At 53.5% G+C, this 24,314-nt stretch overlaps 2 protein-coding genes across 5 annotated transcripts; both read left to right on the top strand.

The window, feature by feature from the left end:
- Positions 1-1,417: 1,417 nt before the first annotated feature.
- On the top strand, positions 1,418-6,641 carry Prr14 (proline rich 14). 4 transcript variants are annotated; one of them, XM_036193450.1, is made up of 12 exons: positions 1,418-1,537; positions 2,304-2,375; positions 2,503-2,671; positions 3,304-3,425; positions 3,495-3,684; positions 4,224-4,267; positions 4,360-4,565; positions 4,917-5,502; positions 5,640-5,709; positions 5,786-5,877; positions 6,126-6,197; positions 6,287-6,641. In XM_036193450.1, the coding sequence occupies exons 2-12, from the start codon at positions 2,353-2,355 to the stop codon at positions 6,561-6,563; spliced, it is 1,851 nt and encodes a 616-aa protein (XP_036049343.1). In that variant the 5' UTR covers positions 1,418-1,537; positions 2,304-2,352; the 3' UTR covers positions 6,564-6,641. The 4 variants fall into 4 exon arrangements, with proteins under 4 accessions (XP_036049343.1, XP_036049360.1, XP_036049351.1 ...); XM_036193467.1 differs by lacking the exon at positions 1,418-1,537 and having other exon boundaries at positions 1,695-2,375; positions 4,456-4,565; XM_036193458.1 differs by lacking the exon at positions 1,418-1,537 and having other exon boundaries at positions 1,695-2,375; positions 3,495-3,621.
- Positions 6,642-8,047: 1,406 nt separating this feature from the next.
- On the top strand, positions 8,048-21,659 carry Fbrs (fibrosin). The gene is made up of 18 exons (XM_036193438.1): positions 8,048-9,504; positions 9,793-9,972; positions 10,702-10,737; positions 10,826-10,855; positions 12,820-12,868; positions 12,958-13,258; positions 14,579-14,880; positions 15,076-15,278; positions 15,397-15,441; positions 15,633-15,728; positions 15,954-16,022; positions 16,846-16,875; positions 17,250-17,321; positions 17,687-17,804; positions 17,894-17,974; positions 19,020-19,103; positions 19,228-19,435; positions 19,835-21,659. Exons 1-18 carry the CDS (start codon positions 9,052-9,054, stop codon positions 20,427-20,429), a joined length of 2,952 nt encoding a protein of 983 aa, XP_036049331.1. The 5' UTR covers positions 8,048-9,051; the 3' UTR covers positions 20,430-21,659.
- Positions 21,660-24,314: the final 2,655 nt, after the last annotated feature.

Genomic DNA, 24,314 nt, shown 5'->3' on the forward strand with positions numbered 1-24,314 from the left:
TGGGGGGCAAGTTGAGACAGGGTTTCTGTGTGTAGTCTTGGCTGTCCTGGAACTCGCTCTGTAGACCAGGCTGACCTTGAACTCACAGAGATCCACCTTGACTCTGCCTTCCAAGGGCTGGGATTAAAGGTACGTGCCACCACTGCCCAGCAATAAACATACCTTTTATTTTATTTTATTTAGTTAGTTAGTTAGGTTTTTTTTGTTGTTGTTGTTCGTTTGTTTTTTGTTTTTCGGGACAGGGTTTCTCTGTGTAGTTTTGCGTCTTTCCTGGAACTCATTTAGTAGCCCAGGCTGGCCTGGAACTCACAGAGATCCACCTGCCTCTGCCTCCCGAGTGCTGGGATTAAAGGCGTGAGCCAACACCGCCCAGCAAGCATACCTTTTAAAAAGTAAATTTTTTCTTTAAAAAAAAAAGTGAGCAGGGGTTGGAGATTTAGCTCAGTGGTAGAGCGCTTGCCTAGCAAGCACAAGGCCCTGGGTTCGATCCTCAGCTCAAAAAAAAAAAAAAAAAAAAAAGTGAGCAATTGAGGAAGACACCCAACACACACACACACACACACACACACACACACACACACACACACACACACACGGACTGGTTTGGAACCAGGAATCCTAGGGAAGTTAGGGGCTTTGGTTAGGTGGTGAAGGCACATTCATAGTGCAAAACGCCAGTAAATGCCCACTTCTTCTCCACCAACAGCCCAGCTCCTAATAAGGGGTCTATTAGTGCAGGCTCTCCAAACATTAGGATTCTACTCCTTCTCATTTATTCCTAACTACCTGGCACCCTCCACAGGACAGGCTCCTCTTCAAAGAGTTACTGAACCTGCTCCACCGGGCAACCCCAGGTTGGCCATTGGTCTCCTGCAATGGCGCCTCTACTGAACCTTCCGAGTGGCCTGCGGACGGTGCTCGAGGAATAAGTGAACATACACGCCGGAGAATGAAGCTCACTGCATCCAGCATTCTCCCCACTTAGGCTCTGCCCAGTCTCTCCAGAAACTGAACCAGCCAGAGGGCGCACCGGCCCTAATCGTTAACTTTGCATCTTCAGGGTTCAAACCCCTCTTTTTCCCTCACTCCCAGATCCTCAACCCCGAGGAACCTAAGAGAATGGGAATTTCTCAAGTCGTCAGCACTCAATGTTTACTCGCATAGGAACAAGAAAAAGAAGAAAAAAACGGAAGAAGGTTTTCAAAAGGTGGAGAAACTGCAGCTTCAGTACAGTTGTCCGAATGTATCTGACCGGTCTTTGAAAAATGACGCTATTCGGTCGACTAGTGCTCAAGCCTCACTGCCCTCAATTGCAATGGCGGTGCTGTCCCAGTTTAACTTCTTGCCCCTAGATGTCATGGCCGCCTGGCGGTTTCACGTAGTTTCTCCTAACCCCGGAAGACCGGGGCCGGCGATTGGGCGGTGCCCAAGACACAGAGAAGAAGGCCAGTGACGGTTGGACAGAGCTGCGTAAGGCTGGTTTTAAAGAAGCCGGAGGTGGGAGCTGTCGAAAACCCGGGATCCTTGGAAAGCTGCGGTGAGCGGCGCAGGGGAGGGGTGGGAGAGGGGGACCGGGCTGGAGAGAGGGCAGAGAGGCGGGCGGAGAAGGAGACGTTCGAGCCATCTGGTCCCGGGCTTCCGAGGACGCGGGGCGGGGATCCGAGCGGGGCGGGGGCTTGGGGTGGGATGTTACCGGTGGGCTGGACCTTCCGGATTGGCGTGAATGGGGCATCGGTTTGACAGCGTGCACCCCGGAATCCGGACTGAGCTCGGGCCTCCCCCGAGTGGAACTTGGTTCCGACGAAGCTCACAGTGGGAGGAGGCGAGTCGCGCGGCTTCTGATTGGAAGAACCGCGCTGTAGGATTCTTTCCACAGAGATCCAATTTAGGCGATCTGGTGGGAGGGAGGGAGGGCTGTTAGAATGTGGAGCACTTCTTCTGGAGCCCTTGCTCGGCGGGGCCAGGATCACCGAGCAATCTAGCGGAAACGGAGCCTCCCGGGACCGGGATCCCAGCGGATCCCTGAGAACCTCAGAGAGGCATCTACAGAGACAAAGGTCTCAGGAGGCTCGAGCCGCGGAAGAGCTGCGACCGCCGCAATTTAGTCTCGGCAGGTGCCAGGCAGGGCCCGAGTGCTCAAGGCGGCTGCAGCGGGAGGACCCGGCTCCGAGCGGCCAGCCGGGGGCGCCCTTCCGAGGAAGGGCCTGTGGCCTACCCGGAGCCACAGGCAGACCATGAAGGGCGGAACCCCGGGGGAGGAGCTGGATCTCATTCCCCACTCCCCTGTTCCCCCTTTACCCCAGGCTGCAACCTGGGATCCCCCAGGGGCTCCCCGGAACCACCGCTTTCCCCATGGACTTGCCTGGGGACCCCAGGTGAGAGCGCACCCCACCCGCCTGCCTGTCTTAAGCCCGGGACACAGGGATCCTGGCGGCTGTACCCGACCGCTACAGAGCCAACAACCGGTTCAAGCAACTGTCTTCTACTTCTTTCACCCTCCAGCCCTTCTAGACAGTCAAGCCTGTGCCGCCAGCCCCTAGCCCGAGCATTATGGGAAGCCAGGAGCCCGAAGCGACCGAGGCTGCAGCCTTTGGGGTCCCCTTCGCCCCTGGAAAAGGCCTCTCGGCGGGTCCTGGCAGTGGTGCTGGAAGATGTCATGGCTCCAAACAAGGTGAGCCCTTTAACTTTAAGATCCCTCTCTCTTCCCTGACCCCCACCCCCGCCCTGGCTCCCTACTAAAGTTAGACCAGATCTCTTAAGCCAGCGTTCAAGGCAGTCTCCTTAATGCAAGACCTCTGCATGATTCTGGGGTAACTAGTGTGTCTGTCCTCCCCTACCCTCCACTGAGCTGGAACCATATCCTACTAGGTAGAAATGAGAAACTCTTCTGACTGCCCTGTCCCCCTGGGAAATACGCTGGTGGTGTCTTTGGCTACACAATATGAGAAAACTGTCACCTTTTTCCATTTCTTCAGAGCCTGGGTTGAAGATTAGATCACTTGCATTTCACACCTGTATCTCCTGACTCTAATATCTCACCCCTAATTCAGCCCAAATCGCTTCTATTAGGGATCTGAGTGAATTCTAGCCAAAATCCGTCCCCTCTGTGACTAGGGACACCGAGACACAGAAGATCCTGTCCAGTCGGCCCCATGCCATTACTGTGCCCTTTGTTGTCTTGTCTTACTGAGCCAGGGTCTCACCTTTTAGCCCAGGCTGTCCTCTTGGCGTTAGTCTCACAGGTGCTGGGATTGGAGGCATGAGCCCAGCTTGGCTTCCTTTTAACGACTCTTCCTCTCTCAGGTCCCCCTGGCACACCAAGAGGACACGTCCAGGTCAATGGATCACAACAATCGTCAGGATTCTGTCTGCAGACAGTCACCTGCTTTACCACCCCAGCAGGTCAAGTGGGACTTAGAAGCCAGGTGAGTGTGACACGGAAGGGAATGAGCTGAGCGCAGCTGAGCCCACTGATCTCCCTGCTCTTTCTCTAGGCCTCTCGACCCACTGCATTTGTGCCGAGAACCCCTGAGCCGCATTCACCGCTCCTCTCCCACCTCGAGGATGAGATCAAGGACAGCCCCTGGCCCAGAAGAGAGCCCTTCACAAAAGACAGACCAGGTTACCCAACCCACCCTGGTGGTGGTACTGGAAGACATTGCCAGTCCCAAACAACCAGTTGAGGTATAAGACAGTATGATGAAGATAGCTGGGTCCAGCTAGGGCAAGCATGAGGATGGGGGTGGATTTCTGTAAAGCAGGACAACAGAATTTTTTAAAATAATTTATTTTATATTTTTTTGTGCACTGTTGTTTTGCTTGCATATATGAGGGCATTGGACCCCTGGAACAGGAGTTAGACAGTTGTGAGCTGCCATATGGGTGCTGGGAATTGAACCTGGGTCCTCTGGAAGAGCTAAGCCATCGCTCCAGTCCCCTCTTCCCCCTCTTTTTAGACAGAGTTTCACTATGTAGACTTGGGTGGCCTAGAACTCGCTGTGTAGACCAGGCTGGCCCAATTTAGAGCCTGCCTCTACTTTTCAAGTGTTGGGATAAAGGCTTGTGCACCACCCCAATGACTACCTGAATAAAGCGTATAAGAAAAAAAAAATCTTTTCTGTACAACCAAACAGATATCTGGGGAATGAGTTAGGACTTAGGAAGCTGGGGAAGCCAAAGATGGCTTCCTGCTTTTTCATAACACCTCCCCTGTTTATATTCAGGGTTTTGCTGAAGATAGGCCCAACTTCACTGTCCCAGCACAAAGGTAAGAGGGCTAGGGAAGGGATTATCAAAGCTATCATCCAGATATCTAGAGCTGGGGGCATCAGGAGTTACTTGTCTACTCCTTCCTTATAGCACCTTCAGAAGCCTTAAAGGCCAGGGGATGCACTGGCCTAGGAGGGATCCGGACTTGGAAGCACCCCCAACTCTTACTTTGTCCCTTCACCCCAGAGCTGAGCCTATGACAAAAGTTCACCAGCCAATGCCTGCACCCAGAGAACTAGAACCTCCATCCCAGCCGTCCACTCTGCCTGCTGACCCTCCAGAGAGCCCATTACCAGGTACAGACTTGAATAGAGGAATAAGACTCAAAAGTGTGGAGTAGCCAACGTGAGCTTAAAACATCAGGGGCAGGCTAAGGGTGGGACTTACCCCTTCCCAGGGCAGAGCAGGATGTACAAAAACGGGATTTGGACCTCAGGGACTTGCGGGGTTCTTGTTTTGCTTTGCAATACTGGAGATCAAATCCAGGTTGTAGTGCGTGTTAGGCAATCCTAACTACAGGACTTTAGGAGCAGGTTCACTCATCTGGAGACAGCTTAGTGTCTGGGGAAGAGACTGAGGCTTGTGAGGTGGTGCTTAAATCACCCGAGGGTGAGGAATGCCCACCTGTGACCCTCTCCTTTCCTCAGCCCCAGATCCTGCTCTGGAGGCCCCATTGACCCCACCACCGTCCAGCCTTTTACGCCCCCGTCTCAGTCCCTGGGGCTTGGCCCCTCTCTTCCGTTCCGTCCGATCCAAGCTTGAGAGCTTCGCTGACATCTTCCTCACGCCTAACAAAGCACCACAGCCTCCACCCCCATCACCTCCCATGAAATTGGAGTTGAAGATTGCTATCTCAGAGGCTGAGCAGTCCAGGGCTACTGAGAAAATTGCATCTGTCAGCCCCCGGCCCCCTATCCGCCAGTGGCGGACTCAGGACAATTCCCCAGCATCTGTCCCTAAGTTATCTCTGGGCCGAAGCTACTCCTGCCCTGATCTAGGGCCCCCTGGCCCAGGTAGCTGTACCTGGCCTCCTGTTCCATCCCAGCCAAGCCAGTCCAGGCCCCGGAGACATACTGTGGGTTGTGGGGAGATGGCCCGGACCCCACCACCTCCTCGGCCCTGTCTCCGGAAAGAGGTCTTCCCTCTTGGAGGAGTGGGAGCCTCCTCTTCTCTCACTACATCTTGCTCATCCACTGCATCCACTTCCTTCTTCTGCGAACCAGCAGAACCCAGGTAGTGCTCTCAATAAACCCTTCTGGAAGCCTTGGCCACGGCCTGAGCCTGGCCTCCTTTGCTCAGTAACCAGTGACAGAAGACGGGTGTATTGCTGTGTGTATTCCCTTGTTCCTGATTGTTGACCATCTCTGCAGATTGGGTTCAACCAAGGGGAAGGAGTTAAAAGCCTCAAAGGACAAGGTGTTTTCTGACCCAGAGACCAAGGTAATGAGTAAAGAGACAGGAGCCAGCTGAGGCCTGAATCCATACCTTTCTTTCACCCTCTGCCCCATTTTTGCAGACCATGGGAAAGGTTTCTAGATTCAGAATACGGAGGACGCCTGTCCGTCTACAACCAAACCTTACGCCAATGGGGCTGCCTCGACCAGTCAGGTGAGAGGCTCAGAGAGCAGGGAGCTGCCTTGCTAACTCCTATTCCTCAAGTATAGCCTTGTCTCCTCCGGGAGTGTAGTCCAGCCTGGAAGATTAAGTTTAGCAAGGATGTGGCTTGTGCTTATAACTTCCTCAGATGTCACTTCTACCTCTTGCATGGCACAGAAACTGAAATTCAGTCATTGCCTCTGCCTTCTCAGGGCCTCCCTGCTCAAGGTTTCTCAGTACCCTCTGCTTTTTGCTTCCAGGTTAAACAAGAAGGAGTTCACTTTGGAAGAAATCTATACCAATAAGAACTACCAATCGCCCACAGCCAGAAGGTGAGAAACTTGGAAGGTCTGAGGGTAGTAGTGGGCTGTTTGAACCAGGGAGCATGCCGGTAAACACTTCTTCTCCCTGCCTGGCCCAGGACCTTTGAGACCATCTTTGAGGAACCACGGGAGCGCAATGGGACTCTGATTTTTACCAGCTCTAAGAAACTCCGACGGGCTGTACAATTTCGGGACAGTAGCCTTCCTCGATCCCGTCGACCATCACGAGGGGCCCGCACTGCAGCTGGCAGGACCCTTACTCCCAACCGGGCACCCAGTCAGGATGTGGGACCTCTGCTGCAAGAGCGGCTGAAGGAACTAGATGCCTTGCTCCTGGAGGAGGAGGTAGATAGGGAACACCCCTGTCAGCTCTAGGAGCTCCAACTGTTTGTCCATCCATCCTTCAGGATCAATTGTATTTTTTCTCTATATTTCTATAAAGTTTTCAATATATTTCTGATTCCTTTGTGTCTTCAGCAGAGTTTGAGATCAGTTAGTTATACTAGTTCATGTTTCTATGTTGCTCACCAAAGGAGCAGAAAAAGGGGACAGTGCCAGAGAAGAAAAAAGGGATTGCAGACAAGGGGGGTAGACATAGAGACTCCTCACCCCACTCTCATCCCCAGGCAGTGCTAGGGGATTAAACCTAGACTGCTGTGCCACTGAGCTACATCTCCAGCCCAGAGATAATGCTTTTATGAGGTGATATTTATGGAGGGAAAAACAAATAAAAAATGCCCCCATACACTATTCAATTACAGCGTAGAAATGAAAAGGCTTTGGGACAGACTAAGGCCTTGAGTTCCTCCCAAATGCTGTAATCACCCACCTAGGACAACCTATCATAGAGACTTGACCTGTACAAGCCCCATGAGGGAATTTATCAACAAGAAAACAAGGTGAGTTTGTCAAGGAAATGTCCACATGACAGTAACAGGCAGGGCCAGTGAGCTAGCTCAGCCGATAAAAGGCGCTTGGCACATAAGCCTAGTATCCAGAATTGGATCCCCGAGGCCAGCCTGGGCTACAGAGCGAGTTCCAGGACATGAAAGGGGTAAGACTCCACGAAGTTGTCCTCGAGCCTCAGCATGCATATATGGCACTCGCCCCCTACACGCATGTCCATACCCACGCAGTAATGACAGTGCCCAGGACCTTCACCCTGGGGCTGGAAAACTGGCTGTTCGTTCGGGTACAGATCCCCTTAATAAACGTGGAGCGAACAGCCGGGCGGCGGCGGCGGCGCACGCCTGTAGTCCCAGCACTCGGGAGGCAGAGGCAGGCGGGTCTCTGTGAGTTCGAGGACAGGCTCCAAAACTACACAGGGAAACGCTGTCTCGAAAAACCAAAAAAAAAAAAAAAAAAGGAAAGAAAAAGAAAAAAAGCAAACCGCAGATATTTACCTCGAACCCACCACCAAGTGAGTCAGCGGGAAAGAGTACTCCACACTCGAATGCGAGGCGCTCTTTTCTCCTGAGCCCCGCGGGGACAGGAGCCGGCCCTCCGGGCCACCCTGCCCCTGCCCGGCCCGCCCCGCCGCCGCCGCCCTCCCCGCCCAGGCACCGCCTCCCGACGCCTGGCCTCGTCGCCGTCAGAGGGCGGCCAATCGACGGAGAGCAGGAAGAGGCGGGCGGGACCGCCCCAACACCTCCTCCGGACCAGTCGAGTCCCAAGGCTGGGGGAGGGCGGGGCTAACCTGACGGCCAATCCAAGGCTTGAGGGCGGTTACATCCGGCACTCCCGCGACCTGGACTCCGCCCCCCGCGTTGACGTACTTGCCAACCTATAAACGCCCGAGCCACGGGGGAGGGGGAAGGAGGCGGAGAGTGGGAGGAGGCGGAGAGAGGAAGGAGGCGTTGGCCGAGGAGGAAGAGGGAGGAGGGGCAGGGGAGTTCTGGCGGACGGGAGGCCGAAGACTCCGAAGAAGACAACAGGAGGGTACAGTGGAGTTCCTCGCTGCCCAGCGGCCTTTCCGGATCCTTCCAGACACAAGTCAGTCAGGGACGGAGGAAAGGAGGAAGAGTCTTTTATGTCGGAGGACAGGGAGAGACGCTCCATCCGTCACCGTTGCCTCACATCCGGGGCTTCGGAAGGCAGGCTCCGCCCCCTTGCACCTTTCAAGGCTGCGGGAGGCGTAGCCCTCTTTAAATCTCCTTAAAGGGGTGGGCCCAGAACTTGGCCGACTACAACGCCAGCCTTAAAGGGGAAACCTGCCGAAGCTGACACTCCCGTCGGAAGAATTGGGGCGAGTGGAGTTTTCCTACCTCCTGTCCCACGCAAGAAGTTCCCCAAATTCATCTTAAAGGGGAAGTGGCCGCTTGCGGAGGCCTAGAAACTTGACTGCGAGCTCTTCAAAGGGACGGCCTGCTGTTTGAAAGCCTCGGGACTCTTTAAAGGGGTGGCCTCTTTCAGCCGGAGGACTTAAGACACTTTTAAAGGGGAGGTTGTGCTTTCCGCCCCTTTTAAAGGGGTGGCCCTTCCTCTTCCTCTGGGAGACTTGCCTCGACCCCTGGCACGGGGCCGCCGCCGCACTAGACCAGCCGGACACGGTGGAGTCGTCTTAAAGGGGCCGGGGGCTGGACAGTTTGAGGCCTCGCCTTAAAGGGACGGCCGCTCCGTTTTCGTCGTCGCGGCCCCGCCAGCCCGACAGGGGGGGCCTTCAGGCTTGTCGCCCCGGGGGCGGCGCCGGCTCTCTGGGCCTTGGCCTTGGGGCAAGCCAGGGGCCGGCGGATCCTGCTTTAAAGAGGAAGCCGGAGCTCTCGTGTCCCTGTGCTAACGCCAGCACCGCGCCCGCGACCCCGGGCCTGTGGACAGGCCGCTTCGGGCCCCGCCGCCTCCGGATGCGGCGCTGAGGGCCGTCACCATGGAGACGGCCGCGGCCCCGGGCCCGGGCTGGGCAGCCGAGGGGGAGCGGCGGCGAAGACGTTGCTCGCGGCGAGACCGTGATCGGGAGCAGCGGCGCCGCCGCGGTCCAGGCGGTGACGCGCCCCGGGCCTTGCTGGCCGCCCCGCGCGGGTCTTCCTCCTCGTCGTCGCCGCCGCCGCCCGCCCGGCCCTGGTCGTCAGCGTCTTCTGGAGAGCGGCCTGGGGGGCTGCGGCGGCGGCGGCCCCGACCCAGGCCCCGGCCCCCGAGACCGCGAGCTCGGAAGCGGCCTGCCGGCTCGGGCAGCCGGGGCGAGGAAGAGGAGGAAGAGGACGAGGGGGCCGCAGACGACGGGGAAGCCGAGGAGGAGCCGGAGGAGGAGGAGGAGGAGGAGGAGGAAGACTTGATCGATGGCTTTGCCATCGCTAGCTTTGCCAGTCTTGAGGCCTTGCAGGTGTGCCCTGCTAGGGCCGGGGGTCTCTGGGGGAGGGCCGGGGGGCAGAGGGGAGCATACCGCCCTCAGAGTGGATGGGGCTGAGGGGCAGTGGTGACACCCCAAACCTGAGCAACCGGCTCCTCTGGCCCGGCTTCTGCCCCACCCTGGGGTGGGAGGAGGTAGAGCTATCCCTGGGGACTGCCTAAGTTACCCCGACTGAGAGGCATTGGAGTGGCCTGGTCACCCTTGGAGAGTTGGGGAGCTTCTCTTTCTCCAACCCCTTCAGTCCCACCTCCTCTTCTACAGAAGGATGCATCTCTTCAGCCCCCAGAGCGACTGGAGCACCGGCTGAAGCATTCTGGGAAGCGGAAGAGGGGGGGCTCCAGTGGGGCCACTGGGGAGCCAGGAGACAGCTCAGATCGCGAGCCCGGCCGGCCCTCCGGGGATCGGCCCCGCAAGTGGCCCAGTAAGCGAAGACGGAAAGAGGTGAGCCTGTCCCAGATCCCAGTCTCCCAAAAGCCCTCTGTCAGAATATCACTCGTGTAGATCGGTTTTCCGTGAGCATGGAAACTGCCAGTCCTAAACAGTGACCCCAGTTTCAGAGCAGAGAGGAAGGCAGAGCAGATGGGACAGCAGCCCTCTAGTCCAGGCCTGGCAAAGACTTGACTGTAGTCAGACTCACTTGCTTTTACTTGTGCTGTGTCTACTACAGACGTGCCGATCATTCACGAGACACCTCGTTGACGTATGAATAAATGAGATGTCCCTGCCCCCCCTCTAGCTGGTGGCAGCCTAGGGAGAAAGGAACAGTCGACAAGCAGACACCTAGACCATTTTGAGCAGCTGTACAAGGCAGTGAACTGGGAAAGATCTAGAAGTGCTGCAGAAACCCACATGAGGAAGCCACTCATTCTGTCTGGGGGATGGGCAGAGGTTGTGGTTAGGGAAAGCCCCCTAGAATGTCTTGGGCCCCAAGTAGACTCAAGTTTGCTGAGGAGAGAAATGAAGAAAAGTTGTTTTGAACAAAATGTAAGATGTGAGAACCCGTCATATTATGAGAGATTGGGAATGGAGGCGGGAAGTACCCAAAGAAAACGCTAGAAAAAGTGATTGAGACTAGATTTGAAGTGTCCTTGAATGCCTCGCTGGGAGTTGTGGCTCTACACAGTTCCTGGCCAGTCAGCCTCCCTTACCTCTGGACTCTGGTCTCCCCAGGCTTTCTCCCGTCACTCTCTGGAGGCTGGATATATAGTAAGTGCTGTCTACCTAGAACGGCCCTTCCCTCCCCGTGGGTCCCACTCCTCTTCTGTCTCCTGATATCTCTCTCTTTCCTTCTCAGTGTGACGCAGAAAGTGATCTGGATGAGAGGGTGAGTGGGCTAGGGATGGTTGGGTGGGCATCGCTACAGATGTTAAGATGGTCTGCAGCTTACAGAACTTGCACAAGCAGCAGACATCCTTCCCCTGAGTGGGACCGTGGGTTGGTTGTACTGAACCAGGATTCAGTTTTGAGGAGGAGGGGAGGGAAGGTGGAGGTGTTGGGACGAGGGGTGAAGCCAGGGTGTGTGTCAGAGGACAGCTCTCAGGAGGTAGTTCTCTCCTTCCACCATGTGGTCTCCAGGGTGGGACTGAGAGACAGTACCAGCCCACCCAGCAAGACCCTTCACCTGCTGAGTGCTCTTGCTGACCTGGCCCTGTTGTTTGGTTTGATGTTTGGTTTGGGTTTTGGTTGGTTGGTTGGTTGGTTGACTGGTTGGTTTGGTTTTTGTTTTTCATTTTAGTTTGTGTGTGGGTGTTTTGTCTGCATGTGTGTCTGCGTGTCACCTGTGTGCAGTGCCTGTGGAGGCCAGAAGAGGGAGTCAGATCCCCTGGAGCTGGACTTACAGACAGTTGTGAGCCTCCATGTGGGTGGTAGGAGTTGAACCTGGATCTTCTGGAAGAACAGCCAGGGCTCTCATCTGCTGATCTGTTTCTCCAAACTCACGCTCTTGCCCTCCACCCATTGTTTTGATGGTGGACGTGGCTAGGTAACCAGAGAACTGACAGCTTGCTCATTGGTCTAGCATTCTTCTCAGAACCTTTGAAGCCTCCACTAGAGTCCAAAACGAGTCTGGAACTGAATGCTCCTTCCTGGGGCCATCAAGTCTGTTTGTAGATTTGCGTCTTGCAGTGAGAACACCAGGCCATGGTTGATCAGTGTAGGCACTATCCTGGAAAGGTCTATTTCAGTCTCCCCCCCCCCCCCCCTTCAAGACAGGGTTTCTCTGTGCAGCCTTGGCTGTCCTGGAACTAGTTCTGTAAACCAGGCTGGCCTTGAACTCACAGAGATCCGCCTGCCTCTGTCTCCTGGGTGCTGGGATTAGAGGCATACACCACCACTTCCCAGTCTATTTCAGTGTCTTATTAGTAATTTTTGGAAAATAATGTGCCCTTGGAGGTAATGTTCTATCTCTTTACTCCTATAAGTAGCTACATTTATATACACTAATGTGTGTGGGATATTTTCTCTTAAAGTTTTTAGAGAGGGATTGTGGTGAGCCAGAGGATTGTGGTCCACCTAAGGGGGTGGTCACTATCCAGTTCTAGTTAATTGTCACATGAGAACGGGGTGGGGGGCCATTGTCAAAAGGCCCTCAAGTCTGTTTTAACAAGGATTCTCCAGCTCTGAGAATATAACCGATTTAAAGGTGTTGTGGAGTTTTGTTTTGTTTTGCTAATATTCACAAATCATACAGATTTCCAGGCCAGGTAGTGTTTTTTAAAGATTATTTTATTAGGACCAGGCATGTTAATGTACACCTTTAATCTCAGCACTCAGAGGTCAAAGGCAGATATATCTCTGTGAGTTTGAAGCCAGACAAGGGTGTATAGTGAGACCCTGTCTCAAAACAAGCAAAAAGATTTACCTTATTACTTTTTAATTATGTATATGTGACTATACAAGTGAGTACAGATGCCTACAGAGGCCAGAGGCATCAAATTCCTCTGAAACTGGAGTTACAGTCAGTTGTGAGCTATTTGACATGGGTACTAGGAATCTAACTTGGATCCTCCATAACAGCAGTACAAGCTCCTAACTAACCACTTAGCCGTTTCTGCGGCCCTCCAGCAGTCAGTCTTAGCCGACACAGCTTTGACCTGCTGTCATCTCTGCCATCCCTGCCTGGCATAGCAGATTTTTGGCCTCAGTGCCCCACTCCCTTCTTTAAGCCCCCTAAAGCCTACATTCCAGTGGACCATAGCTAGGCTGATGAAATAGACTTGCAGCCACCCCCAGTTCATAGCAGGCTCCAGAGGCTTAGTAACCTACCCTTCCTCTGCCGTTCTCTCCCAGGTCTCCGATGATGACCTCGACCCTTCCTTTACTGTCTCAACCAGCAAAGGTTGGTCCTAAGGGCTGGGATGAGAGCATGAAAGGGACATGGGTGAGCACGAACCTCTGCTGAGCATGTCTGCCATCCTGCCCTCACAGCCTCGGGTCCTCATGGCACCTTCAATGGGAACTGTGAAGCAAAACTGTCTGTGGTCCCTAAAGTGTCGGGCCTGGAGCGGAGCCAAGAGCAGCCCCCAGGGCCCGACCCGCTGCTAGTGCCTTTCCCCCCAAAGGAACCACCACCTCCACCAGCCCCTCGGCCTCCTGTCTCATCCCCTACACCCTTACCAGCTACCCCCAGTCTGCCACCCCCGCCCCAGCCCCAGCTGCAGCTTCGGGTCTCACCCTTCGGCCTCCGGACTTCTCCCTATGGCAGCAGCCTGGACCTCAGCACTGGCAGGTGAGTGTATAGGTCTGATCTGGTCGGGAAGAGCTACATTCTGGGACTGGGGCATGGAATGAGTCTGACTTGGGAGAGGGTTCTGAGACTGGAAGGTTGGAGTGGCATTGGGGAAAATAAATTTAAAGAGATTACTGCAGGGCTTCGCTGAGCCCTTTGTACATTCATGTACGAGGGAATTTAGTTTGTGCCTTTTCGAAACCGCATTTGCTGGTGAGACCTTTATGTAAAGTGTGTCTGCTACAGATATGTTGTTGGGAACATACTTTGGGAAACACTGACATGATGGTTAACAATGCTGGCTTTGGTGTCAGTCAGACCTAGATTTAAATTCTTGCATTGCCTAAACTTACTGGCTATATGATTTGTGACAGTCACTTGGCCTCTGAGCTCAATTTCCTCTTTCTTATGAGATGAAGTAATAATAGTACTTTTTCTTAAAGCTGTTTTGGGAATTGATTCTAAGTGAATGCAGCGTTTCCCAAAGTGTGTACACTCATCATTAGTGGGACATGGAGTGATTTCAGGTCTTAGTTTGGTAAACTCTAAAATATTTAAAGTCAGCTGCTTTAGGAAAATATGATTAATACCTCAGCTTTTTGATTTAACATGTTACTGCTTAGGATAAGGCCAGAAAAAAGTGAGTTATGTTATAGAAAAGGAATTGGTATAGTCCAGATGGTTGCATGGTTACAGTAACACTGGGGAAGGTGGTGCTCCATGTTGGAGACTTGCATTGGGTCATAAAGCAGAGGCCAGCAGTTGCTGCTGTACAGTAAGTACTCATTAAAGGGTAAGAGTTAATGACACTGTTGGGGGGGTTCCTCACTGTTGTTTGTCGCCATCATCATTGTTATTATTGAGAAAACTAAGGCTCAGAGAGGGGCAGTGACTTGCTCAAGGTCACCCAGGGTGTTCATGGCAAGATGGGCATAGAGTTCAGGCTACCTGATTCACAGACAGGATAATGTGGTGCTGCTTCCACTGTCTTAGGGTGGGAACTTTGGTGGCCCATTGTAATTAAGCATCAAAATGAATGTTCTGTTTCATGCTGTGGTTTAGTCAGAAAAGAGAAGGACAAATGGCAAGACATGACAGAGGCATCTTTGTGAAAGCCAGGTCTAAAGAGAGAAGGGGTTGTTGGGTGTGGGAGGCATCGTATCCTGAGACTGGTTCTCCGCAGGGAGTCCCTGGGGGCCAAGTTCTGCCATCTCCCATATTGGAGAACCAAGGCCACAGCATCCCCCAGGCTTCTGACCCACCTCCTGTTAGAGCTAGCACCTCCCACCCCCTCACTCATCTCCCCACTTCTCTCCCCAGCTCTTCACGGCCGCCCCCCAAGGCCCCGGCCCCTCCCGTGGCTCAGCCTCCCCCCTCATCATCCTCTTCGTCCTCCTCCTCCTCATCTGCCTCCTCCTCGTCCGCGCAGCTCACCCACCGGCCCCCGACGCCCTCACTGCCCCTGCCTCTATCCACCCACAGCTTTCCTCCCCATGGGTTGCGCCCACCACCACCACCCCACCACCCCTCCTTGGTCTCCCCTGGCCCCACCCTGCCCCCACCCCCACCTCTGCTGCAGGTGCCAGGGCACCCTGGGGCCTCAGCCGCTAACGCCCTTTCTGGTGAGTTTGGGGTCCTGGCAGGGTGGAGTGGTGGGGGACCATGGCCCCAAGCATGGGCTCAGTTGGCTTTGGCAGGGACCAGGGGCCTTTGGAGGGAGTGGCTCAAGGCTAAAGGGAAGGCCGGTCACCTGGGCCCAAGGAGGTTGACTTGGTGGCACCAGATATTCAAAGCCTTCTTCCCCTCCCCTCCCACAGAGCAGGACCTGATCGGCCAGGACCTGAACTCTCGATACCTGAATGCCCAGGGTGGCCCTGAGGTGGTGGGGGCAGGGGGCTCGGCCCGGCCCCTGGCCTTCCAGTTCCACCAGCACAACCACCAACACCAGCACACCCACCAGCACACCCACCAGCACTTCACCCCCTACCCCCCGGGCCTGCTGCCTCCCCACGGCCATATGGTGAGCTCCTCCTTGGGCTGCTGATGAGGCTCAGAGGCCTAAGGGAGGGTGTCTCCTGCAGGGGAAGGAAGATCCTGGGTCCCTGGCTGGCAGCTTACTCTTCCCTTCTCTTCCCTAGTTTGAGAAATACCCAGGAAAGATGGAAGGCCTTTTCCGACATAATGTGAGTGTGTGTGAGGGCGTGTGATGTGTGGGAATGTATGTATCAGTGGAGTTCAGTCTTCAACTCCAAAAGCAAGAGCCCTGAGCTGGGGAAAGTTCTTTGGGGGTGTTAGGGTGGATTCCAAAGATGGGTAGACCAGACCTGTGCTGCACCTCCATTCCCTGCTTGGACTAGTGCCCTTCTCTCCACAGCCGTACATGGCCTTCCCTCCCGCTGTGCCCGGGCTCCCTCCGGGTCTCCCGCCAGCTGTCTCCTTTGGCTCCCTGCAGGGGGCCTTCCAGCCCAAGGTGAGCTCCTGACCCAGAAACCACTACTTCCCATCCCTTGCAGACATCCTGGACTCTATGCCTTCCTCCCCTCCCCAAAACTGTCTAGCCTCCTGCCCTTCCTCCTGGACCCAGGTGCTTGCAAAGCCATGCTCCCTCTCCTGTCCCATCACCCAGCTTAGTTTTTAGACCCCTTTTAACTTGGCACTGGCTCTCCTGTCTGATCCCTACACTCCCCTTTCCCAGAACACGAACCCTGAGCTGCCACCACGACTGGGGCCAGTGCTGAGCGGGCTCCCCCAGAAGGGGACACAGGTGAGGGGGGCAGGTCAGGCTCTGGGGGAGTTGGAAGGTATATTGAGGGGAGAGCAGAGCTGACTAGAGGAGGGTGAGTTCCTGGCTCTTCCCTGCAGTCCACCTCAGGAGTCTAAGGAGAGAACGTCTCTGTAACCGTTTCTCAGGCATGAGGAGTAAAAGACTAAGGACATTGTCCCAAGAATACAGTCATGAATGGGCAGTAGTTTTGTGTTTGGGTTGTGTTTGGTGATACTGGAGATCAAACCTAGGGCTTCATACATGCATTCTACCACCGAGCTACATCTCTAGCAAGACAGTGGTTTTTGCAGTGGTTTTCAAATGTAAGTCACAGGATCCCCCTCCACCACCACCCCCAAGTGGCATCGTACCAGGAAACAATGAAAAAATAAACTTATAAAGTGACCAGAGTCATTCCCCTATTCCCCACAAGTCTCAGATCCCAGGGCTCTGAGAACACTGAAAAAGTATGGGACATGTTTCCTGAAGGATAGACTAAGTTTCTGACTTCCTCAAAAGGCTCCCTCCCCTAAGGATCCCATGCACGAAGCTGTTGGAGGACAGACTGCTCTGTGGTAGAGAAACCTGTCCTACCTAGCCATCCCAACTGGGTACTTGCCGAGCATCTGGCTCAGAACCTGATGTGGAAGGAGCGAAACCTAGAGTGGGAGAAGAGATGGGAGGGAGCTGTGGTCCTGCCGAGAGTGGCCTGAGGGAGCCGTAGTCTCAGGGAAACTGTGGGAAGGGTGCTGCTGTGGAGATGGGACACTCAGGTCAGTGAAGAGGTCTGAATCGCCTCCAATCTCTCCTTTACCATCCCCAGATCCCTGATCATTTCCGGCCACCTTTGAGGGTGAGTTTGGTGAGGATCTCAGGCTGCATGAGACTGGGGGCTGGTTTCAGGGTGTTTGGCTGAGGAGGGTGGGGTCCTGCTTGGGAAAAATGAGGTTGAAGATGTGAAGGCAGCCAGAAGTAAAACAATAGAAAGGACAGGGCTTTGAAGTCGTAACCTGGGCTTCCATAGAACTGGCCGTGGGACCTTGGGCAAAGCAGGTGATCTCTCTGAGCCTCAGTTTCCTAGGCTTTAAGATGAAGCTGGTCATCCCTCAGTTGTAGGGATGATGTTGAGGATGCTGTGTGGCAAGGCTCGGCCCAGGGCCATACCTGGGATGGGTGATGAGTGAACATTTTTCCTTCCCTTTCCCTTTGGTCATCCTGGGGCGGCAGAAACCAGGAAAGTGGTGTGCCATGCACGTGCGTGTGGCTTACATGATCCTGAGACACCAGGAAAAGATGAAGGTACTGGGGATGGAGGGCTAGGGAGAGTGGGTCTGAGAGTTGTGCTTGTCTGAACTCGGGGTAGTGACCTTCAACAAAGCTCAGAACAATTTTAACAAGAAGCCTTTTCTCCGGTCCCCATTACTGCTGAGCGGTTTTGTAGCACCTGGGTTCTCTGCCCAGTTATTGGTATGGTTAGAGAACGCGCTAAAAGAGATAGTAGGAAGTATCTAACTCTCCTTCTGGTACTAGCTAGCCCTTTGAGGGAAACTAGGGGCAAGAGTGAGAGTCAGGGACAGTCAATCTAAGAATAATAGGATAAAAAGGAAAAAGAATTTGAGACCAGACCTAGCACCTTACTGCCCCTCTCCCTATGTCCCATGCAGGGTGACTCCCACAAGCTTGACTTTCGGAACGACCTCTTGCCCTGCCTTCCAGGGCCCTACGGGGCCCTGCCCCCTGGGCAGGAGCTCTCCCACCCAGCTTCCCTCTTCACTGCGACTGGTGAGTCTGGCCAGCCCTCTCATAGCCTATAGTCCAATGTCCACCTTGTCCCACTCATCCTCATCAGAATCTCCACCTCTCTGCCCCAGGAGCCGTCCACGCTGCAGCCAACCCTTTCACAACAGCTCCCGGGGCCCATGGACCCTTCCTGAGCCCCAGCACCCACATTGGTAAGAACCAAGAGAATTTTGGGCTTCCTGTGCCCTGTTCTTAATAACAGGAAGTAGAGATGGAAACCAGACCCAAGAAACAACTCAAGTTGGATAGATGGGGTTTTATTTGCTTTGTGACCTTAGGCAGTCACTCTCCCTGCTGTGGGCTGTGATTCCCTCCTCTGTGGAAAGAGTATGGAAGGGCAGGATGGTCCCCATTCTGCCACTGCTACTTCTATCTCTGCAATAGCCAGTAATTGAGAATAGGGTTCCACCTGGGACAGTGGAGGAGGAGGCTGTGCAGGCCTAAGGGAGAGCATAGTTATTGGCCTAGGGGACTTGAAAGTTTCCTGGGGTATAGGTGGGCAAAAAAAAAAAAAAAAAAGAGTTGAACCCAGATCACGGTGTTTCTGACTAGAAGACTATGTGGTTCCCATGGAGGGGTAGGCTAGTTAACTAGCTAATTCTGACAGATTTAGGCTATGTGTGAAGTTAGAGTCACACACTGAGCAGGTATTACAGATAGGGTGACTCCAGGCTAGTAGTTTGCTACAGAATTGAGAGCTGCCAAGAGGTCTCAGATACCTGGAGTGGAGGTACAGATAAGAATTTGACTTTTAAAGTTAGAGGTGCCCCAGGCTGATGGTACTTCACAGCTAGATGACTTTTGGCAAGTCACTTCAAGTCTCTGAGCCTGTTTTATCATTTGAAAGTGGGAACTGCCCTTTTTACTTATGGAGATTGTCAAGAGGCTAAACAGCAGTGTCTGGCCTGGCACAAGAGATGTGCAGTCTGTGGTGGTTATAACGAAGTACTAAGAGCTGTTATACGTGCCTTTAATCCCAACACTGGGGGAGGGGGAGGCAGAGGTCGGTAGATCTCTGTGAGTTCCAGGCCAGCCACAACTATGTAGTGAGACCCTGTTTCAAAGAACAAATACCAAAAATCTAAGCCACTAAGGGCTCCAGCCTGGTTACTGACCTGCCTCTTTCTCACCATTTCTTTGGGCCTGCTCAAAGTTTGGTTGCCCTGTGCTCTGAGCAGTTCCCCTTCCCTCCCACAGATCCCTTTGTGCGTCCCACAAGCTTCGCCTCCTTGGCTGCCCTCTCCAACGGGGCCTTTGGAGGCCTGGGCAGCCCCACATTCAGTGAGTGCTGGGTAGGGTGGGAGCTGTGACAACAGGGCTGTATGCTCAGGCGGGGCCTGTGCGGTGATCTCTGCGGAGTGACCCCTCCTGGCCCCCGTCACTTTCTGCTTTACCTTCTACCCAGACTCCAGCGCCGTCTTTGCCCAGAAAGAAAGCCCAGGAGCCCCACCAGCCTTCACCTCCCCTCCAGACCCATGGGGCCGCCTGCACCGCAGTCCTCTTGCCTTTCCTGCTTGGGTCCGACCCCCTGAAGCTGCCCGGACACCGGGCTCAGACAAGGAGCGGCCTGTGGAGCGAAGGGAGCCCTCTGTCACCAAGGAGGAGAAGGACAGGTATGTCCTCTACATAACTGCAAATCCCACCACACCACACCACCACACCACCACACCACCACACCACCACACCACACCACACCACACCACCACACCACACCACACCACACCACCACACCACACCACACCACCACACCACACCACCACACCACCACACCACACCACCACACCACCACACCACCACACCACCACACCACACCACCACACCACCACACCACCACACCACCACACCACACCACACCACCACACCACCACACCACACCACACCACCACACCACACCACACCACCACACCACCACACCACCACCCTTCCCCTCTCCCCTCCCCCCATTGCAGTGCTGTCAGCCACAGGAATTCCTTCATTTTGTCCCCCTTGTGCCTGCCCACCTCCCCCACCAGGGACCTCCCTTTCTCACGGCCCCAGCTGCGAGTTTCTCCTGCTACTCCTAAGGCCAGGGCTGGCGAGGAAGGAGCCCGTCCAGCCAAAGAGTCTGTGCGGGTAAAGGAAGAGCGGAAAGAAGAGGCCGCTGCCGCTGCCGCTGCAGCCGCTGCTGCTGCAGCCGCCGCCGCCGCCGCTGCCGCCGCTGCTGCTGCAACCACTGGGCCTCAGGGCCTTCACTTGCTTTTGGAGAGGCCCCGGCCACCCCCTTTTCTTGGCCCTAGTCTGCCAGAGCGCTGTGCAGGCTTCCCAGAGCCAACCTGGTTGGCAGGGCCCCCACGCCTGGCCAGGCCACCGCGCTTTTATGAGGCAGGTGAGGAGTTGACTGGACCAGGGGCCATGGCTGCTGCCCGCCTCTATAGTCTAGACCCTGCTCATTCCCTGCTATACAGCCGTTTGGCTCCTCCACCACCACCTACTGCGACTCCAGGAACCCCTCACCTGCTCAGCAAGACCCCACCAGGAGCCCTTTTGGGAGCACCACCACCTCTTGTGCCCGCCCCTCGGCCCAGTTCCCCACCTAGGGCCCCTGGCCCAGCCCGGGCTGACAGGTGAGGAGAGGTGAGGGGCAGGGGCAGAGCTCCACCCCTTTCCCCATTCCTGTGACAAAGTCCTAGGGCTGAAGTTTTTAAGCCAGGCTTGGAAGGCAAAGGTCACAATCTCATGGCCATCTCTGAAGTCATGGACCTGGGAGTAGAATCCCCAACCCCCCCACAAGGTCAAGTATCTCGTGGACTCTGGGGTCACTGGGAGGACAGAGGTCATAAGCCTCTAGAGAGAAGTGTGTGTGTGTGTGTGTGTGTGTGTGTGTGTGTGTGTGTGTGTGCATATACTTGCGCATGAGTGCATGAGGGGGTCATTTCAGAGGTTATGGCTCATGACTTAAGGTGCACCAATGCCCCCTCTAAGGGCCTCTAGGCCCTTGGCCTGCCTCCCCAAGGGCTCACTAAGCCAGAGGCCAAAGTGCCCCCCCTCCCTTTCACCTAACACCCAAATTCTCATGCCCTCTAGGGCAGAGGAAGGAGGAACTAAAGGAAAAGGGGTTCCATGTACATATTTATCACCCCTTCCATAAATCCCCCAGACCTTTTGTACATTTTTACAGGGGTGCCCCTCCCAACAATCCCCTTCCTGGTTAATTAAATCCTCAGACTGGTGCTGTGTTCCTAGCCTCTGGCCTCTCTATAGGGGGAGGGTGTCCCAGGGGAAGAGCCTGGAAGGGATAGGCAGGAACCCAGGGCTTGACCCTGGGTATGTAGGGTCCAGCAGGAGGTAGACCAACAGGGAAAGGGACCTGGAATCTAGGCTGGAGGGAAGGGCAAACACTATTTGGCTGTCAGCCCAGGTTCCCCCAGACATGTTCTGTTCATTCTGTGTAGCCCACAGCTCTAAAAGGCTCAGCCTTCAAGCCTCAGACTCCTCTTAATGGCTCAGTCCCTACTACAACCACCCTATCTCCAAGTGCCCCCAGGACTTCTGGGCCCTGTTCCACAGAACCCTGTCCCAAACTAAGGGAGAGGTGGCCAGAGAAGGTCACCATGAAACACACACCAAAGAAGGGGGTTGGTTCAGGGGTGGGCAACACAGGCAGCTTCTTCAGCAGCCTCCCAGCAGCAGCCCCGGCCTTCCCAAAGCAGCAGCACCTCCAGGCTGGGGCCCAACTAGAAGGCAGGGCTCAGTTTAACAAAACCGAACTTTGATTTTTTTTTCCCCCAGTGGGGCTTATTCTGTAACATGACTTGCGAATATTTATATAAAAATGAGTGTTACAATGAGACACCCCCATCCCCCGGCTCCTCTTTCAGTCTGTGTGAGTTGTCTGGCATGGGTTGGACTGGGTCCTAGAATGAGGAAGGAATGAGGCCAATACTGGCCATGTCCTGATGGAGGGTTTTTCCCTCTCCCCTCCTACCTGGGGAGCTCTGCCTCTTCTGAATGGGTGAGTTGGTTAATGGTGGGTGTTGACTTTTTCAAATATATTAGATTCAAACAGTGCAGAAAGACATTGAACCATCCACAGGGGTAGTCACTATCAGTTATTTGTGTGTGTTCTCTTTGTGTTTATCTGTGCATATATGTTAGAAAGACCCATAATTTTCACAGATATATCACTTTTGTCAAAACAACATTGTCACTACAAAACAAACACATGAACATAAAGTGCAGAGGAAAAGTACCTCATAATCCCAGCTGAGAAAACCTGTTTAAAAAGCCAGCTGTATGGCTGGGCGTGGTGGTGCATGCCTTTAATCTCTGCACTCTGGAGGCAGAGACAGGTGAATCTCTGAGTCAGGGCCAGCCTGGTTTACAAAGTTGAGTTCCAGGGCAGCCAGAGTTACACTGTTAAGACCCTATCTCAAAAAGAAAAAGAAAAAAGGTCCGCAGGGCAGGGCGTGGTGGTACATGCCTTTAATCAGGCAAATCCTAGTCTACATGGATAATTATAGGCCAGCCAGGACAATATAGTGAGACCCTGTCTCCAAACAACACATTTGGTGCTCTTTCAGGGGATTTAGTTGCCAGTACCCACAATGATTCACAACCATCCATAACTCCAGTTCCAAGGAATTCATTGCCCTCTTCTGGCCTCTGAGAGCATCAGCTGTGTGGTGCAGACATACACACACAAGCAGAACACTGATAAATTCTATTTAAAGACTTAAGCAGATTTGGGCTGGAGAGAGATGGCTCAGCAGTTTAGAGAGTTTGTTAGTCCTGCAGAGGACTTGGGTTTGATTCCAGCAGGTCTGTGACTTCAGTTCCAGAAGATCCATTGCCTTCTTCTGATATACATGTGTACATGGTACACACAAATCTTTGCAGGGAAAACATTTGTACACATAAAAAACTTTAAAAAATTAGAGCTATAAAATTTTTTGTTGTTGTTTTTTCGAGACAGGGTTTGTCTTGTGTAATTTTGGTACCTGTCCTGGATCTCACTCTATAGACCAGACTGGCCTCGAACTCACAGAGATCCATCCACCTGGTTCTGCCTCCTGAGTGCTGGAATTAAAGACATGTGCCACCGCCGCCCAGCAACTATAAAATTTTTAAAGCTCTAAGCGGGGCACATGCTTTTAATCCCAACACTTGGGAGGCAGAGGCAGGGGTTCTCTTGAGTTCAATGAGACTCTGACAAAAAAAGAACAAAAAACAAAAACTAGGCATGATGATGCCTGTGATCCCAACACTTAATAAGGCAAAGGCAGGAGTATGATTCAAGGCAGCCCTCACTACACAGTTACACAGCAAGGCCCAGTCCAAGGAAAACTAACTCACTGGTAGAGTGTTTGCCCAGCATATGTGCAAAGCCCTGGGATGGAAAGGTCCTTAGCACCTGTGAAACAAGGTAGGGGAAGGTACACTGCAAAGGTAAAGAAAATTAGAAACTTGGGGGCATATGGTGAGCTATAAAAAAAATCTAAAACTACATACTAATTCTGAAAAACACTGTTCTCAGGCCTTGGTTCCTCCAGTTATTTTTCTGACTGCTTAAAATATTTTGAAAAATGGGATTGAACCAGTTTTGAACCTCCATTTTATACTTGGCTTGTTTTCCATGTTTCAAGCATGGTCTCACTAGGTATCTCAGGCTAGCCTTTTGTCATCCTGCCTTGGCCTTCCAAGAGCTGGGATTATACACTTGGTCACCATACTTAGTTTAGTAAAATACCTACCAGAGTATATCCAACCTTTCCCAGGTGTTTTTCCACATATACTTCTGATATCCCAAATGGGGTCCTTTCCTATGTCTGATTTCTACCAACCTCACCAGCACCCAATTTAGAAAGCTCCCTTTTCCTCTTACTTGATTTCAAGTCTGAGCTGCCCTTTTTTCTTTAAACCACCATTGACTTCATCCATTGTGCCAGGCCCTGAACTAGTAGCGGGGGCAAAAGTAAACAAATCCCAGCCTACCTGGCACTCGGCATTCCACTATGAGAAAAGAGAACAAACACTGAAGAAAATTAAAGCACTTTGTGCATGCCTGGTGCTGCAGGCGGCCAGAAGAGGGTGTTGGACTCTGAAACTGGAGTTAGGATGACCGTGAGCCTCTATCCAGGTGGGTGCTGAGAATGCAAAGAATTTAAGAGCTGCCTTTTTTGTCTAGTCTCCTGGCCACCGTTCCCGTTGATTTCTCTTTGCAAGCTTTGATCCATGCTCAGGGCAACTGCAGAAAGAATTACCAACATTCCGGGAAAACTAGGCCAAAATTAGTTCCCATAGAGAGGCTGATGTTAGGAAATGAGTTTTGCTAGAGCAACCTTAGCACACTAGCTATTAAGAATATCAAGATGCTGGGCAGTGGTGGTGCACGACTTTAATCCCAGCACTCAGGAGGCAGAGGCAGGTGGATCTCTGTGACTTTGAGGCCAGAGTGAATTTCAGTTCAGCCAGAGCTACACAGAAAAGCCCTATTTGAAAATACAAAAGAATATT

Source organism: Onychomys torridus, chromosome 1 (genome assembly GCF_903995425.1).
Source record: "Onychomys torridus chromosome 1, mOncTor1.1, whole genome shotgun sequence".
NCBI classification, from domain to species: Eukaryota; Metazoa; Chordata; class Mammalia; order Rodentia; family Cricetidae; genus Onychomys; species Onychomys torridus.

Excerpts from the sequence above, each read along its gene's own strand:
- Prr14 (XM_036193450.1), top strand. The coding sequence starts at position 2,353 with ATGGACTTGCCTGGGGACCCCAG. Across the intron at positions 2,376-2,502 it reads GACTTGCCTGGGGACCCCAG|CCCTTCTAGACAGTCAAGCC; the intron begins GTGAGAGCGCAC and ends TTCACCCTCCAG. Across the intron at positions 5,710-5,785 it reads TTTCTGACCCAGAGACCAAG|ACCATGGGAAAGGTTTCTAG; the intron begins GTAATGAGTAAA and ends CCATTTTTGCAG.
- Fbrs (XM_036193438.1), top strand. The coding sequence starts at position 9,052 with ATGGAGACGGCCGCGGCCCCGGGCCCGGGCTGGGCAGCCGAGGGGGAG. Across the intron at positions 16,023-16,845 it reads TCCCCCAGAAGGGGACACAG|ATCCCTGATCATTTCCGGCC; the intron begins GTGAGGGGGGCA and ends TACCATCCCCAG. Across the intron at positions 17,805-17,893 it reads TTCCCTCTTCACTGCGACTG|GAGCCGTCCACGCTGCAGCC; the intron begins GTGAGTCTGGCC and ends TCTCTGCCCCAG.